The sequence below is a fragment of the Astatotilapia calliptera genome, chromosome 9 (genome assembly GCF_964374335.1).
Source record: "Astatotilapia calliptera chromosome 9, fAstCal68.1, whole genome shotgun sequence".
Taxonomy (NCBI): domain Eukaryota; kingdom Metazoa; phylum Chordata; class Actinopteri; order Cichliformes; family Cichlidae; genus Astatotilapia; species Astatotilapia calliptera.
Window position 1 is genome coordinate 14634006 of NC_137430.1, and position 17026 is coordinate 14651031.

Here is a 17026-nt window from a genome sequence, read left to right on the forward strand (position 1 = left end):
TTTCAGTAAATTAGGTAAAGAACTGTTACTGCTTTTAGCATTTGGTTTGTGTCTTTTTTTTCTTGTTTGCTAAATTGGACGGCTGTTTTCAGCACTGATGCAACAGAACCACAAATGCACTGATAGGCTCTATACTTTTGCTTTTGGCGTTCTCCTACACAGCTTTAATGCCTCTGTTTGCAACAGCTGTGGCTGGATGCATAATGTTTTTGAGCTGTCCATACATCTCTTTTCTGCTTTTTCACTTTCAGATTATTATAAAAGATGCAGATGACATCATTGCTCAGTAGTTTGAGGTTTTATAGAAGAACAGTGCTTGATTTGACATTGGTCATGATCATTTTACATGACATATCTTTTTAAATTAGATGAAAAAATAAACGCTTGTCTGTAGGATGTAACTATTAGTTATTTTCACCAGAGTTATTCAGACTTTATTCGTTAGCTGATTGTATTTCTGTCTGTTTACCACTTTTGGGACATAATTGATTGTCAGTTTGAATGCTTAATGTCACCATGAAAAGCTGCTTGACTGAAAATAAGGGAAGGACAGAAAGAAGAGAAGCCATCAATACATTTGCATGCTTTCTTATTAATCTGTATTCTTCTCGAGGCATAGAAAATGAAAGAAGACGGGGAAAAAGTGTTAATGAGAGAAAGATAGAGAAAGATGAAAGGATGTCGTGGTAACTGGGTGGCTTGGAGAGAAAGCAAGGGAGGGTGGACGGTAAGGGTGGGAGAGCACAGTTACAGGGTGAGAAGGGGACTTAACCAAAGAGAAAGAAAGAGAGAGAAACCGACAGAGGACAGAGGACACACTCTATTGGCTCTCAGCACGGCCCAGGGGTAATTTCCTCTCCACATGAGAAATGCATGCTGGGATATGGAATCACCTCCAAGGGAGGGTAATGATGCATTGCCAGAACCTTGGCTCTGAGGCACAGCTGTGTGTGTGTGTGTGTCTGTGTTCACAATATGCACATGTGAACGTGTGTGTGTGTGTGTGTGTGTGTGTGTGTGTGTGTGTGTGTGTGTGTGTGTGTGTGTGTGTGTGTGTGTGTGTGTGTGTGTGTGTGCATCTGTCCTGGCCGTCATCCCTGCCTGTTCTGGGTAAATTGCCCATTGTAGTTATTTTCCCTTTTCTGAGGTGGCCTCTCTCTGTGTGTGTGTGTGTGTGTGTGTGTGTGTGTGTGTGTGTGTGTGTGTGTGTGTGTGTGTGTGTGTGTGTGTGTGTGTGTGTGTGTGTGTGTGTGTGTGTGTGTGTGTGTGTGTGACCTTGGGATAATAACAACCCCGTGTATCTGCCTTCTTCCCTGCTACAATGAGCTTCATCCTGTATCTGAGGCCTGGGAGACAAAAGGATGACCAAAGCGAGACAGGCTATTAATGTAGATGAGTTGCCCATTGCATACTTACACCTAGAGGCACTAATGCAAAATTCTATACTTAAGCATTTAGACATTGGCAAAAAATGTCTTACGCATAAGAGGTTAAGGCTAAACTTCAGCTGATATTTGGCTGTCAGGGAGAGGGAAACCAAAATATAAAGTAAGGTTGTGGTTGCAGGACATTTTCTCACTATAAGTATGTGCAATGTCCAGTCAGTAATGAATCTGTCATGGACTTTTGATTCATTAATTGCTTTATTTTTAATGCTAATTACTGCCACTAACACTTTTTAACTGAAATTCATCAAACCTTATACATGAGTGCACATGAACAGAAACGTACAAATTCATCTATAGGGTAGGGAATGTGTTAGGATGGGATATGGCTCCGCTCCACCACCTCTCTGCTGCTCTGCCTCCTGACACTAGTGGCATTTGGGAGGGATTATGGGAAAATGTCACACCAGCGAAATTACTGTATATCTTCTCTCCTCCCCATGCCTCACTTCACTTCACCTCTTCTCTGGCTTTTACTTGAGGAGAACACAGCCTAATCATAGCCAATAGGCCTAATGGTACTCTGGTAGAAACAGTGCACTGATACAAAATTAAATGTCAATTTACAAAAGCTTATTATAGTGCTAATCTTTACCTTAATACGTGTTACTATGAATCTTAAAAAACAAACAGTATACTTTTCACAGACAAGAGCCGAGTCACTTATTTTTATGTTAATTTGTGCTTAAATCATTTATAAGAAGTTTCTATAAATGTTTGGCTGCAGGCAAAATCTCACCTGGATAGCTGTGTGTTAGGCTCAGTCTATAGTCCAGTTTCACTATGTAATTATTTTTAACTCTCCTTCTAAGACACTAATAATAAGATTTAATTTTTCTTGTATTTAATTATTATTTTTATTAACTCTGGGCAAAAATGTCAAGCAGCCATCGGTATCTTTCCACAGTACTCTTCATGGGACTGTTGATGTTAAGGTCAGCAAGTTGTGCCTCTCGTGCAGGAGAGGCATCTTGACCTTTTAGCTGAGTTGCTTCAGAAAAGCAAACGAATGGGGTTCTGCAATGACCAGTGAGCTACTAAGATGCAGTGTGTGGCTGAATCTGTGAGAAAGATTTACATGAGAAATGAAAAAAAAAGAAGATCATGGATCTTTGTTATGGTTGCTGTATTACTTTCAAACGCAATAGTTTTTTGTTTTTGATCACATTTAGTCATGCATTCATATCTGTATTTACCTGCTCCAAAAGCACCTGCGGATTCCAGTCCTGTCATGATACATCCCACTGGAAGAGCTCTTACTGAAATAAAAAGCACTTAGACACCCACTGAAGCGCTCACACCCACACATATGCACACAGAAACCAATATTAACAATATTATACTTAATCTAATATCTATTTGCCATGCTAATTAAAAGGTACTGACTCACTGGTATGTTGCCAAAGACTTTCCAAGCATAAAGCAGAACTAACCGGACAAAGGAGTATTTAAAAAAACAAAGGAATTTTTTTGGTTTTAAGTCTAACCATAATTTATGAGAACACACTACAGTTATGACCTTAAACACAGTTTCTCCACATCTATTAGTGCTTGGATGTCCAGTGGCGGATCTATGACAGGATTGTGATTTCTTCCTTCAGCTGATTGAATCTGAATCTGAGCGAGAAAGTGAATTAGTGGTATTTAAAACTCTTTTTTTTTTAACCAACAAAGTGCTTAAATAAAGGCAAATCAATCATTCTGCATCTGTGTTTGTTTTGCATAACACTGAGCTATACAGATAGAAAGATTATGTGAATTCAGCCAACACATATGCTACAGAGACATCAGATTGATGTGCTTTTGATTGGATTTTGACTGATTGAAAATTTGGGAAAGGGAACTAAAGAGGAAGAGAAGTTCAAAGAAATGCACGTGACAAAAATCAGAATAGCTGCTCTAGATAGCTTTAGGTGTTTTTCTCACTAGTTTCACTCCACTACAAAGACGTCCCTTTTAATTTGTTTTCTGTACGACAGGCCAGAGCTTGATGCTTCAAGTGTAGTCTATATTTCCATGTCCCACATGTTTTTAATTCAACCCCATGTGGCAGCCGACAGCTACAGCTTATAGATTTGGTGCTGTAAAGCTCAGTGTAGCACCTTTTCAGAGCCGATGTAATGCCCATAACCCCTTAAAAGTACCAGTGGGGCTGCTCAGTAACCACCGGAATGTGTGCAGCTGGATGCTTTTGAAAAAGCATCCATGCTCCATGAATCATCTCTTGTCAAATAAAGCAAAACATATTTGTTGATGACACATCACTGATAGTAGCCATTGTTAAGAACCCCCACAATAGTTATTTACTGGGAGGAAAAACTGTTCTATTTGCCCTATAAAAATAGGTGTTTGGCTATGCCATTATAATTTTTTTGTTTCTTTGTTTGTTTGTTTGTTTGTTTTCATTCAGGGAAATGCTCCTGTTCTCATCATAAACTTGCCTTCCTCGCTTTCGCTCTGCAGAGTCAGTTCTGTTTTTTTCACTAAGTTATGATAAAATAACACAGATTCATCCGAGGGCCTCCGACTGAATGCAGAAACTCATCTGTCATGCATCCATTACTCTCATCATCTCTCTCTCCATCACTCCATCACAGCTCTGCAGGTCTGATGGGCTGGGAGGTATAGACATCCATCCAGAACAAAGCACCAAGTGTTTTCTCCAGTTCTTTCAGTGTAAACACACAGTTGTTCTCCCTCCTGTTGTCCTTTGTGTCTATTAAAGTAGCAAATCACTTCTCTGTCCCTCTCCTTGTTCCTATCAATCTTTTCTCCTTCTTCTTTCCACTGCAGGGTAAAAAGTGATTCCTTAGACTCTACTTACCACGCTTACAATAGTTATATGCGCATGTTTGTGCTTCTGTGTGTGTGCATGCACTTTCATATTATAAACATTGGCTTTGCTATCAGACAGACAGATGCTCGATCATGACTCAAGTCCAATGCTAATCTTGGTAAAATGACGGCAATAAAAAGAAAGCACGGCGAATTAAGAAAAAGTTGCAAGGCACATCTTCATGAGTCATTTCACATGTTAGTGTTATCTTATCCCTCTTGAAGATGTGTGTGAGTATATTCTTGTGTTTTCATTACATCAATAAGTAACATGTGAATTCATGCGTGATAGTGTTTGCTTTTCCCAAGCGTACATTTTGTACCTTTTCTGTATCCCCCTGAATCACTTCACTGATTTTACAGTCTTGAAATGCCATTTGTCAAAAAAGCCTGAACCTTGCAGAATTGTATGTTTGTATATATGTCAGTCAATATTAGAAACAAATAAATGTAATCCAATCTATGTTCATTCTGTTGAAATAAATGCCATTGTAGGGTAAAGGACTATTTATTGGTTCACTTACTGTGTACCTTTAATACTTGTAACAGTAACCAATAATGACCAAGTGTTCAGTCAGTCCAAAAACAAGATGGAAAAAAAAAAAGAAAATCAACGAGAAGGCAATATTTTGGCAATTTCAAATACAGGTTTTTGCCTCATTGTTTTATGTCAAACAAGCTGTCAGAGCTGTCAAGCTAGGTCGTAATTTCACACCTATCCCATCATGGGTTTTGCTTTCATGCCAGCAATCGTTTTGCAAGGACGGGTGAACTTGCAGAAAATAAAAGTTTTCTCACCAAATTATACCATTTCAGCGGATTCAGTCATCTGCATCATTGAAATGTTGCTCACTGAATATCATGAAGAAAATAAACCCCATACCTCAGATGAATGAGAGAGGTGGAAAATAAAATATCACTGCTGTCATCTATATTCCTCTATGGAAGGAGTCACACTTTCTATAGTTTTTGTGCATGCTGCTGTGAAATCTCGTGTTTTTTCTCTTTTATTTTATTGTATCTCTATAGCACCTTTCTGTGTGTTTATAGAACACACGACACACTTTGTGTTCAGTTGACCCAGAGTGAATAAAGCATCCACTCTGCCATATTGTTTGACCCCAGATATGTTGGAGCTTCAGCTCGGTGATGTTTCTATTGCTCAGCTCTGTTCCTTATTTCTCTCTTGCCTCCATCCCCATTTTATTTGAAGTGGATGACTGCTTTTAGCCTCACTTAATCCGTTTTTTGTGTGTATGTGTGTGAGAGAGAGAAAGTGAAGTCTTAAGGAGTTGTGTTGCTTTATGGTGCACAAACATACTAGGAAAATGTCAAAAATCTTTAAATGCAGACTCAATTTTGAGACATATTTCCTTTTCATCATCATTTCAGACATTGGTTATATCAGTTTTAGATTCAGAGTTCACAATAGTGAAATCATGTTTGTCATTGTCTGAATTATTTATTTTATCAATGTTTTAAACCATTTTACTCATATTTTTTTCATTTATGTCTTCTACTCCTATCCTAATGCTATCATTTCCACAGTCAGCCTCATTATCTGCCCGCTCGCTCTGTTGCTTTTAAGCCGCTTTTTTTTTTTTTAGCAAATCCTGAAGTGATAGCACTCTGTGTTGCATTTTTGCTCCATTGAGATCTAATGAGAATAGCAGGTGGATAAACTAATCACTGGTTTATTAGTTTTTCTCTGCTGATTACACTCTTTCCCTCTCACACAAACACAAACGGGTTGCACACAAAACAGCACTGAAATATTAACATGCAAACACCCAAACTTATACAGTGCCCAAGGAGGATTTAGTCACCTTAGGGTGAACTGTAGGACAAGTAAAGAATTAACCAGTAATGCTGGGATAAGAGCTAAAATAAAATAAAATTTCACTTCTTTATATTTCTCATCAAATGATTTTTTAAAATAGTCCTGATCAATAGTTTTTCTTTGAACATTGGCTGCTTTTTCACTTATTTTAAGGCTAGTCCTCATATCTGAATATTTTCAGATGAACAAAAGCTCCAAAGCCGTGCGATGTCCTTCAAGAAGTCTAAACAACTATTCCTGAAGACTACTTAAAAGAAAATAAGAAATCTGGCAGACAAATAGTTCAGACTATACTGAATAATAAAGGCAGTTATACCAAATAAGACTTTCAAGCTTGTTAAAGTTGTACAAGCTTTGTTTTTGTTTTTTTTCTTATCAATTTCCATGCAAGTTTGCATTTGTTTCAATAAAGCTCTGCGCCTGTTTCCCATTTTCCAACCCAGCTTTCAGCATAGTTTTTGCATGTGACTATAATGATTGTGTGTAACTCAAAATTGTGCACAAACACTTCCGATATAGATAGAAGTCTGAAGCCACTGCAGCGCTTCAAATTTCCAATTTATATTTTATCATTCTCTAGGCTTTTAGTTCAGGTTTAACTTCCCCATCACAACCAACCCTCCCTATGATAGCAGAGAGTGTATTCAAAAACAGAGTGATAAGAGAAAGAAACATAAGATGTTTGAGTACTGAAGTAAATGTAGAGTGTGTTTGAAGGATGCACATGCTTGTGTGTTTCTGTAACTTAGAGAGAGTGCAGGGGGAAATTACAGACAGAAGAATTTGTTTGTGTGCGTGCATGTGTGTGTGCATGCGTGTGTGTACATCTGAGTGGATCTGCCAAGTCATCTCACTTGTTTAATGTCAGGGCAGGTCTCTGACCTCTACAGTAAGTGTCTGGTTGTGTAATGTGAATCTGGTAGTGGAAGAATGGATTTACACACCCACCTTTTTCTCTCTCACACACGCTTTCACAGAGCACAGTTGTGTATCATGACTTTAGAGGGCATTGCATTGAATCACATTCATATCCTGAAGACTTAGAGTAACTGTAACAATACCTAGTACCTGACTGACCTCACCCTACTGTGAATGTAACCTTAAACTGACTTTGAAATGCCCTCACCTTAAAATGTAATGATTTACATACTGTCAGCCCATTAATGTGACTGTGCAAACAACATTTTTATGTCTTACACACATGACAAAGATAGTTTCACAAGTAAATCAACACACATTTAAATGTTAATATTTTGTTTGACCTTATTGTGATAGCTACATGGCAAAATAATATTGGATAATTTGTGGCTGGTTAACACACATAGACATATGAACTGACACTGTGACACCTTCATTAGCGATAAGGTATGAAGGTACATTTGTTGGACATGGACACACACTCACACATCTGCACGGACGAGCATCCTCATTAGCATCATGGCAAAAAAAAAATAGTCCACCCATCCTGTTTGTTATTCAGTGGCAAGAGCATGATTGCAAATCAGGAGGCAATTTTTCCAGCAGACTCTTGTTCGTCCACCAGCTTAATCCTGTGCCTACACTTTGAATCTCTGAGTATTGTGGATGGGGATTTGATTGGTCAATTTTGTTCACTTTTGGTTGTATCATGGCAGAAGCTGGAGTGGCAGTTCTCAGTGTTATCAGACATAATTGCAGTGCAGTCTGTTGACAGTTGGTCACTGATATCAACCCTTTCATCAAGCTGTAAAAAAAACAGAGAAAGAGAAAAACAACAACACAGTCTAAAGAAGGCTCGGTTTACTCACCTTAAATCGGGGTACTCAAACTAATCACACAGAAACTTTAATCAGCTTTAATGGGGTTTAATGATGATGTTCAGAGCAGTACACTGACCTTTGAAGAGGTGGAAGTGAATAGATAATTTTTCTGTAGAGCTTGGTAAATTAGTACAAATGGTGAAGAATGATATTGCAAATCAGCCATTGGATGAAAAAAAACCCCGCTAAAAGTAAAAATCAGTGATCATTTTTCATACATTTATTTATGTAAACACACACACACAGATACACTTAACATAGCACTATGTTACAATAATATACTGTTTATTAATGATGAATGTAGTCACTCTTGTATCACCATGTTGACTGGCACCATACTAGCTTTTTGAAACAATTTGCGATGAGTGAAATGTGTGAATCTGATGGTGGAATAATAAATATAAATAATAACAATAATAATAATAGGGAAATAATAACAATATAACAAATCGTAGCTTACCAGTTATAAGGTAAACCTCATAATTGTTTACATGACCTTACTGTAAACATACCCTGCTTTATGTCCCCTTTGACAGTAATTAGAAGCACAATTTAAAAAAAACACCAGATTTTGCTAAATAAGACTTTAAATATCGACTGAGACCAGTGACTTGTTTTTGTTTGTTTGCTCATAACCAAAGCAGGCATACTCTGCTGACCATTAGAAAAAAACAGATTTAACATGCTTCGTTTGTTCTAATCGACTTCCATCTTTTACATACAGTCTGTTGTTAGATTGTATATCACAGTACAACAATATCGTTATCCAATTGGAAAAGTGTCATGAGGGTATCAGATTAAGGCTGACTCCTGGTTCGGATACAGTACAATACACAGCTCAATCTTAATGAGCGTGGTGCGATACAGTGTAATGGTCTAGGTCACCTCAGCACCTACTGGCCCATTTAATGAATGTTTGACTGAGAGTATGTTTCACTGGTCTATTGTTTGGCTGTGTAAACATCCAGTAATTGCACCCTGCAACGGGGGAATAGTACCACCGGGCTGAAAATTACCGATCAGCAAATGCGGGATAATGGCCGTGTGAACATGTGTGTATTTTTTCCTCTTTGTAGTTATGAGGAAGCGTATATTTGTGTATTCAAAGACACACAATCATGCATGTGCTATCTGCAAGTGTGCACACTTGTGTGGTTATGTCTTGCGTGCATTGATGTTTGCGTGCGTGTGAACGCTCTCCTTTGTTCACTTACAGTGTGTGTATAATACGCTGTGCACGTGCATGAGTGCACGCCCTTTTCTGGGCGTGTAAATAAATGAACACCTGTCTGTCAGCCTAATGCCCTATTCGATTATGCCTCCGATTCTGTGTGTTCAGCTAATTGCAAGGACTTGTGCTGGCGTTTGTGTTTTCCTTACCCTGGCAAATCGCTCTGTGGCCCTGCACACTAATGTTCCCCTTCAACAACCTCACCCATGCAAACTTCACAAACACATATCTGCAAGCACACAGTCTCTCCCAGTTGACATTTTCTACATTTTAATTTTCAAGTGGCCATACTTATCCAGATCAAATTACAAAAAGAGAGCAAAGTGTAAAAACACTCTTGTAATCTGCTCTAAAAAAAACGACTTATTTAACCATGCAGCAGAAACATTTATTGGACAGCGATACACTGAAAGAACAAAGAAAATAACCAGCATTAACACCATCGTTCTTACTGTATCTGAATGCTCCTTGGATACAGTTCTTTTATATGAAGTATAGATGAAGCGCACCCGAAAATCGTTAAGGATTTTGATGACAATCTTGCTGTTCACCATACTTTAATTAATTACTGTAACATTACTTAGTCTCTACAGACTCTTAATCTTAATTTTTGCTATTTTAGTTTCATAAAAAACTTACAAAATAAAGTTATATTTGTGATTTGTTAGTTTCAAACTATACATTCATCACTAGCTGTTTTCCCATCATTATTTGTTTCTCTGTTCCATGCAAGGTGAGCTGGTCTCACTCAGCAATGCTCATTCTTCTTACTTAATTCTTTGCTCGGTCCTATTCAACCTCCTGAGCCCCAGACTCCCAGCTGGAAGATGCCATAGAGAAAGCATATTGATTTTTCTTGTCATCTGATGGTTGCTGCATGAAACAAAGAAAGGAAAAAAACCTCCAGACAGAGAGAAGGAGAGCGATACACAGGTGTGGCGGTATGTGGAGACAAAGGGAAGGAAAGGAGCTCGAGAAAAACCACACGTAGCTCCAACTGTAGAGATGAGCTGGAGAAAAGTAGTAATCTTTTCATTCTTATGTCCATACTTATTATTATCTGCATTGGATTTTCCTGCTCGTATTCATGGTCTCCTATTTTGTGCTCCTATCTCCATTTCTTCCTGTCTTTGTATGGAATTAATGGCTCACTTTTCTGTTTTCATGAATAGAGGTGAAATGTGATTACGAGAGCCATTTCCATTTGCCCATCAGTAACCGCGGAGCAGAAGGCAAGAAGTAGGGGGATGGTGACACACTATAAGGTGTTTTTATTGTAGCTGACTCACGGCAGATTTTTTTGCTTCTGTTTATTTCTGCATTGGCTTCATTTTAGGCTCAGTCCATCTATCTCTATCCATTCATTTGTCAGCTCAGCTGTTATGGGCTTCAACCTTTCTCTTCCCCCACCTTTCATTGATCCCATTTGCTGGAGCTGTGGCTTTTGTTTGGTTCTTCCAGGTCTACACAGAGAATTTTTTAGCAGGCGAGAAGAATGTGGGCAAAACACATTATATTGCCTAGAGCCATTAAAGGCCAGGGGAGAACACAAACGTTCTGATTCTGTAGAAAGTGCTGTGGTTTTAAAAGGTCCATGTCAACTGCTCCTAAGGCCACGTGGTCTTTTACAGTATGTTTTTTTATTGATTTTTATTGGCTAACTAGAAAATCCACACACTTACAGATATGAGTTTCATGTGATTACCTCAGGGCTGTCTCAATCGAGACAGAATTACTTTTGTGGAAATTTTGTACGATTGTATGTTACTTTGCACATGTTTGTACATGACATGTGATTCATATGTTGTTTCTTTTTTCAATTTCGGTTGTCGTGTATTCTAATAATAATGAACAACAAAGAAGAAATCAATTATGAGTTGGAGCATTTCAGGGATGTAATATATATTGATTCCTCATTTAAACTGAAGGGGAATAGGTGCATCCTAATGATCCTAATACGGGCATCTGATAGCGGGATAAAGCACAACGTATGCTGTTTGAAAGTTCCTGTTTCTGTTGGACGAGGACAAGGGCATCCCGAAACTTTCCCACGTATTTCTAGCTTACCTCTCGATATAGGGACGTTTCCAGGGTGACTCTACGTAAAGTCACACTCATTACGAATCGGGCCATATGCTCAGCCCAAGAGTCAGCACAGGTGCGTGGCAATCACCGATCATGCTGCATGCTGCTGGGAATAAGGAACAAAAAATGTCAGAACAAAAAGTGACACTTGAGGTTTGTTCACATTCAATTAACTCGTTAATGTTAAACAAACAAACAGAAAACTGACTTAGAACATGAAGTAGGGCATGAACCTGACTGCGTGCCGTCTGAGCACCCTGGGAGAGCGTCTGAAGTCCACACTGTAGTAAAACAAAACCTGGTCAGTAAATGTAATCTGGACAACTTGATTTTTTGTTTGGCTGACACATTTTAGTTCAGTCATCTTAACTAGATCTAAATAAGCTGATGCAAGTATCTTGTAATATTATATAACTTGACCATGATGATTTAACCTACTGAGGTAAACATTATGTTGATATAAATATGTTTACAATACATACACCATAAATTATTGTCCCTGTTTATCAGTACCACCTTTTGCACATGAGGTGAATCTTCCTCCGTGGCTATGTACCAAAGAGAAACATAAATGTAACTTTGCAGCGTTCACATCAGCAGTGCTGGCTATTTTCTCTGGATAGCATCTTAATTAAGTTGCACTTAATTAAAGGAGCTGCCATTGAACTAAGAGCCACTGTTTGTGCATCTCTCACATGCAGCTTATTCGGGCATCTGTTTGTCTATCGAACTGCTGAAGTCTTTTTTTCTTTTTCTTTTTTATTTACCTTGGGTAGTACACTCTGTGCTGAGGAGCACTTTTTTTACCCACACAGATTGATGCAAAATGCATAAAATAACACCTCTCTTAGTTCAGTTCTGGGGAAAATAATACTTACTCACACTTAAGTATCTACATTTTTTACCACTCTTTTAGGCTTTTGACAGCCATTGGCAGTCAACAGGAAAATATTAAAATGAAAAAGACAGGAAGAAGATAGTCTGGTCTACTAAAATGCTAAATAATTTGATCTTCAGTGTTGAAGAGAATATCATTTGCTCCCCAAACCAATAGCCAACCTTATTCAGGTCCTTCATAGTAACTGCTTTTTCTCTCTTCTCTCTCCTACACTACCCCTTCCCTCTGCCCTCCCTCTGTCTTAACACAGTGATGAAGATTGATGTTCAGGTCCTAATTAGCATCTGCTTTAGTATGCACACTGCCAGTTTGTCCATTCCTGACCCTCGAATCAGTTAACAGACATGACAGGGCTTGTCCAATCAGATTAAGGCCAGAGGGACAGACTTCCTGTGTGGAGCTGTCACTCTAGATGCACTGTGGGCACCGCTGATGGATGTGATCTGGACTAGGAGACCCAAATCATTTCAAAATTGTGTAAAACATCATGCATCATATTAGGTTGTGCAGACAGATGAATAAGATTAACTACAACACCACGACAGTGTGCTGTAAACGCCCTCAAATGGGATAGAAGTGGTAATAAATGAAAGTGACATGATGTGACAGCTTGTTGATCTTAAACCATAAACATTTTAGTCCTGGTTGAATTTGCAACACTTTTGAAAACAGGTGTCAGGCTCTGAATGTGTTTCAATATTGCAACCGTCAATTTGTGGATCTCTTTGCATTACTTAACTTCTCCAACTCATTTATTTCCCCTCATATAGCATCAGCCAATCAGTGTGAAATTCAACATTGTCAAGCATATTGTGTTATAGTGTGTGTGTGTGTGTGTGTGTGTGTGTGTGTGTGTGTGTGTGTGTGTGTGTGTGTGTGTGTGTGTGTGTGTGTGTGTGTGTGTGTGTGTGTGTGTGTGAATACTGTCTATCAATGGCCATGATGGGATTTCAGACTGAAGTTCAACTGTCTCATGAGACCTAGACATGAAAAGAGAGAGAGATGAAGAGAGGTTTAAAAAAAAGAAAGAAATCCTTTGATAGTCCTTGTATTTTCATGTGTTGTACTCTTCTATCACACTTTGCCTCCCTCAAATGTATGTGCGTGTGTGTGTGTGTGCATGTTCGTGTATGTGTGTGTGCATCAAAGCCCTACCATCACACAGCAGTCTTTTCCTTTGTCCCAGTTATGTCACTCTGTCTCTGCCTCCGCCCTTCCTTCCCTTGCCACCTGCCTTTTTCACAGTCATGTCATACTGCTCTCCTGCCATACCTAGTGATTCCATTGAAAATATTTCACTGCAACACACCCCCGCATGCCTCAAGAAATGGCAAAGTAACCTCTCTAACCAGGAACATGAAACTCTGTGCTGCAGCAGTGACACCTAATTTATTCCCCTACCCACTGGTGTGTCATATCAAAAACACACAGCCTGGGTATAAAAGAGCAAAGTCCACAAATTGTTCTGTGTGGCATTTATTACCACACAAAGCAAAAAAATAATAAAAATGTAACATAAAGAATATGGCACATAAGTGGCAACATATCGTGGTGCAGATTCCTTAAAAGCTGTGTGGGTATTTAATGTGGCTTTTGCAGTTATGTTGGTACCGCGTCTTTGATCCGTTTTTACTTTTCCAGGCTGCTGTTTCCATCCTGCTGTTTCACATCATTGGCACATTGCCTTGTGGTGCATCTACCAGGGCTATGGCTCTCATTAGCACCTGTGTTGACATGACTGGCATCTCATCTGTTGTTTTCCTCTTTCTCCATCTTTTTTCTTTTTTCCTATTTTTCCTTTCCTGTCAGCTTCCTCTCGCTTGTTGTACTCAAAGTTGCCCCCAAATGCTCAGTGTTTCCCCCCCTAACTTTCACTCCTTATCCTCCCTCGCGGTTTCGCTTCTCTATCCTTCTCCCTTCTGCTCTGTTCCTCTCACTGTCTCTCCCTACCAGGGGTTTTTAATTAATGGTCGAGCCATGATGCTTATCTTATCAGCAGATCACTCTGCTTTCTATTAACTACACTGACAGAACTGGGAGGCTGTAGGGGGATGGATGACACACACTCTCATACACATACAGTGACATAGCATATAGTCAGATACATATATATGGCGTCAGTACACAGAAGTATAGACACAAAAGAATATATATGCACCTGCCATTACACTCATGCACACAAACAGACATGGAAGCAACAAGGGCCTCATAAACACACATCATGATGCTATCTTAATCTTGCCACACACCCTTACACACATAAACAAACTGCCCTGATGGTATCTCACTGTGTGATTTAAGGAACGTTGTTTGGGGGTCTCTCCTCCTAAATCCCCTAAATGCATTGGGAATCCCTCCCTCTTCCTCCTTCTCTCTATCTGTCCTCTACCTCCCTCCTTCAGTCCTGCTTTCCAGCTGAATGAACACTTATCATTCGGCAGATAAACAGCCGTCCATGCTGGAGCTTGCTTTATCTTTGAGAGCCATGTTTACTCCCTGTGAATGCTCTGCTTTCCACAGATGTTTCATAGAGTGCATTCACTTGATCCGACAGAGATGAGCGCTGTGTCGAGGCTTCATTTTCTGCAGCAAAAACTATGGATGCACACACAATCTTCTACCCTATCAGGTTTAACTCCCCAGGCAGGTCAATTGTCCCATATTTACCACATTTTCATGTTTGGGTCGGCTGAGCTAGGAGGCACAATAAATCAGCAGTTTGCACGATAGCTTGATGGGGATTACGGTGAGACACAGTTTGCCACAGAACAGTAAGCATGAAGCCAGAAACAACAAAATCAATCCTCAAACATCATGATCGATGGGAGCCGCAAAATTTCAACATAGGTTTTCGTCAGATCGCATTGAGAGTTGGCAGTTTTCTGAAAGCACAGAGAGAAAGAAGCAACAGAGAAACAGTTTACAAAGTGATTATTGGAGAAAACATTACGGTGGATTGAGGCGGCACATGCTTGTGCACGAGTGTAGACATATCCAGTCGCCCACACTTTCACGCACACTCATAATTTCCTCATTTGGGGGGCCATAGCAAAACAATTATCAGAGGGGGATAATACAATAAAGGAGACCATTTCCTGTGTATTACCGAGGGACAAAACATTTATTTCACTTTGTCTAGTGTGTTCATGAGAGTATAAACTTCCAGTGGTGGAAAGTATAGGAAATAACTGAAACTGCAGACAGCAAGCAGGCAGCAGAAATGCTGTCCTGTGCAGTTAGCAACACTTTTTGATTCCTTTTATAAGCTTTCTAAAAATTTCTCTGCATGCATCGCTTCATGCTTCTGCCGAAATCCTCTTTATTTGTATTAACTCGTATTTTGTCGCATCCATACAAATGTACAAATAAGCTGTTGCCCTTCAGCTTGACCTTCAAAATGATAATCCCTAGCATCTTCACATTTGCTGGTTACCTCTCAAAAAATTGTCACACATGGTTGCTATGACAATGCTCCAAATCATCCATCTGAAATAACTCAAAAGGTTTCAAAGATTTACTGTTATTCTAAGGAAATCCAGCTTGTCTTTTATTATGCTAAAATGCTAATACCATTTGTGGTTGATTTTGATCCATTTATTAAAGTTTTCATGATTGCCACGTGCTTAGCTTTGTGGCCTTATCTTTACTTTCTCTCATTTCCTGCACTTGTGTTGGATGAAAATGACGATATTTCAGCAAATTAGGCATTCAGCAGGTGATCTGTGTCATTTTTGTTCCACTGTGTTGCTTAGTTTCTAAAGCCTTCTCCCATTAGAAGTGAGTTTTCTTGTACTGAAAACAGAGCAGAGTGGATTTTGACATTTAAATCTCTCTTTCATTCATGCTCTGCCTTTGGATCCATCTGACTTTCTCTTTATATCCCGCATTAACGTTGACATGCATGGTTGAATATCTGTGGCTGAAAAAAAGTCTCTGATTTTATTGAACTACTTTTAGGTAATATTTTCATTTCAGTGAGAAACTTTGTTAACCTGCTGAAGGAATAAAAGTGTCTCTGTATGTCATTCTGCAGAGAGTTTGGGTGGAGAGATCCAGAGTTGCCAGAGGTGATCCAGATGTTACAGCACCAGTTCCCATCGGTGCAGTCCAATGCTGCAGCCTACCTACAGCATCTCTGTTTTGGAGACAACAAGATCAAAGCTGAGGTTTGTGTATACGTGTGCGTACATGTATGTCCTTGTCTGTGTCTATCAGTGTGTTGCGCAGGTTTAGTATCATGTGAGAATTTGATTAAAATCAGTGTTGCAAAGAAGGGAATGATTGTAACTTTTATAATGAAAGCCATCAAAATATGTGTTTGAAAAAACAGGTGAATAATTTGTGACTAGAAGATGCTGTCAAACCTATTCAGAGGAATGCTTTTGAGAAATAATGCAATAGCTAACCAGTTTCACACTGATGTTCTGCTTGATAAAGCTTGCCACAATCACCATTCTTAAGATGTGCATTCTACTGACTTGTATTTATTGAGGTAATGAAGCTCAATTAGTCCCGAAGCAGCAGGTTTGCCTCTCAAAACTAATTTTGCGGTGAAGCCCCTTTGAAACACTCTAATAAACCCTTTAATAAAGCTAGTGGCAATCTAAAACAGTGGCATTGGCACATGCAGATGCATTCAAATCTGCATCTCTTCCTTCAACAGACACAAATTCACACACCCCTCCACAGTCTACAGTACCTCTGAATCAATTTACAAGTACACGCGGTTGAGAACATTGACATTTTTTTTCTATATGAAATTAATTTCAGTGGAAGCAGTCAATAGCTGCAACTGCAGCCTAATGAAAAGTGATCCCATATAACTGTAATGCTCATTCATGCACAGATGTAAAGTGATGTGTGTCAGCACAATGTGTGCACATATGCAAATAG

General features: G+C 39.1%; 1 protein-coding gene across 3 annotated transcripts in view; it reads left to right on the forward strand.

Annotated features, from left to right (window-relative positions):
- ctnnd2a (catenin (cadherin-associated protein), delta 2a) overlaps positions 1-17026 on the forward strand; it is a 249321-nt gene that overhangs the window by 154202 nt on the left and 78093 nt on the right. For all 3 annotated transcript variants that reach the window (XM_026179361.2, XM_026179364.2, XM_026179362.2), the window contains exon 13: positions 16167-16299. In XM_026179361.2, the coding sequence (XP_026035146.1) occupies positions 16167-16299 (133 nt within the window). The remainder of the gene's footprint in view (positions 1-16166; positions 16300-17026) is intronic.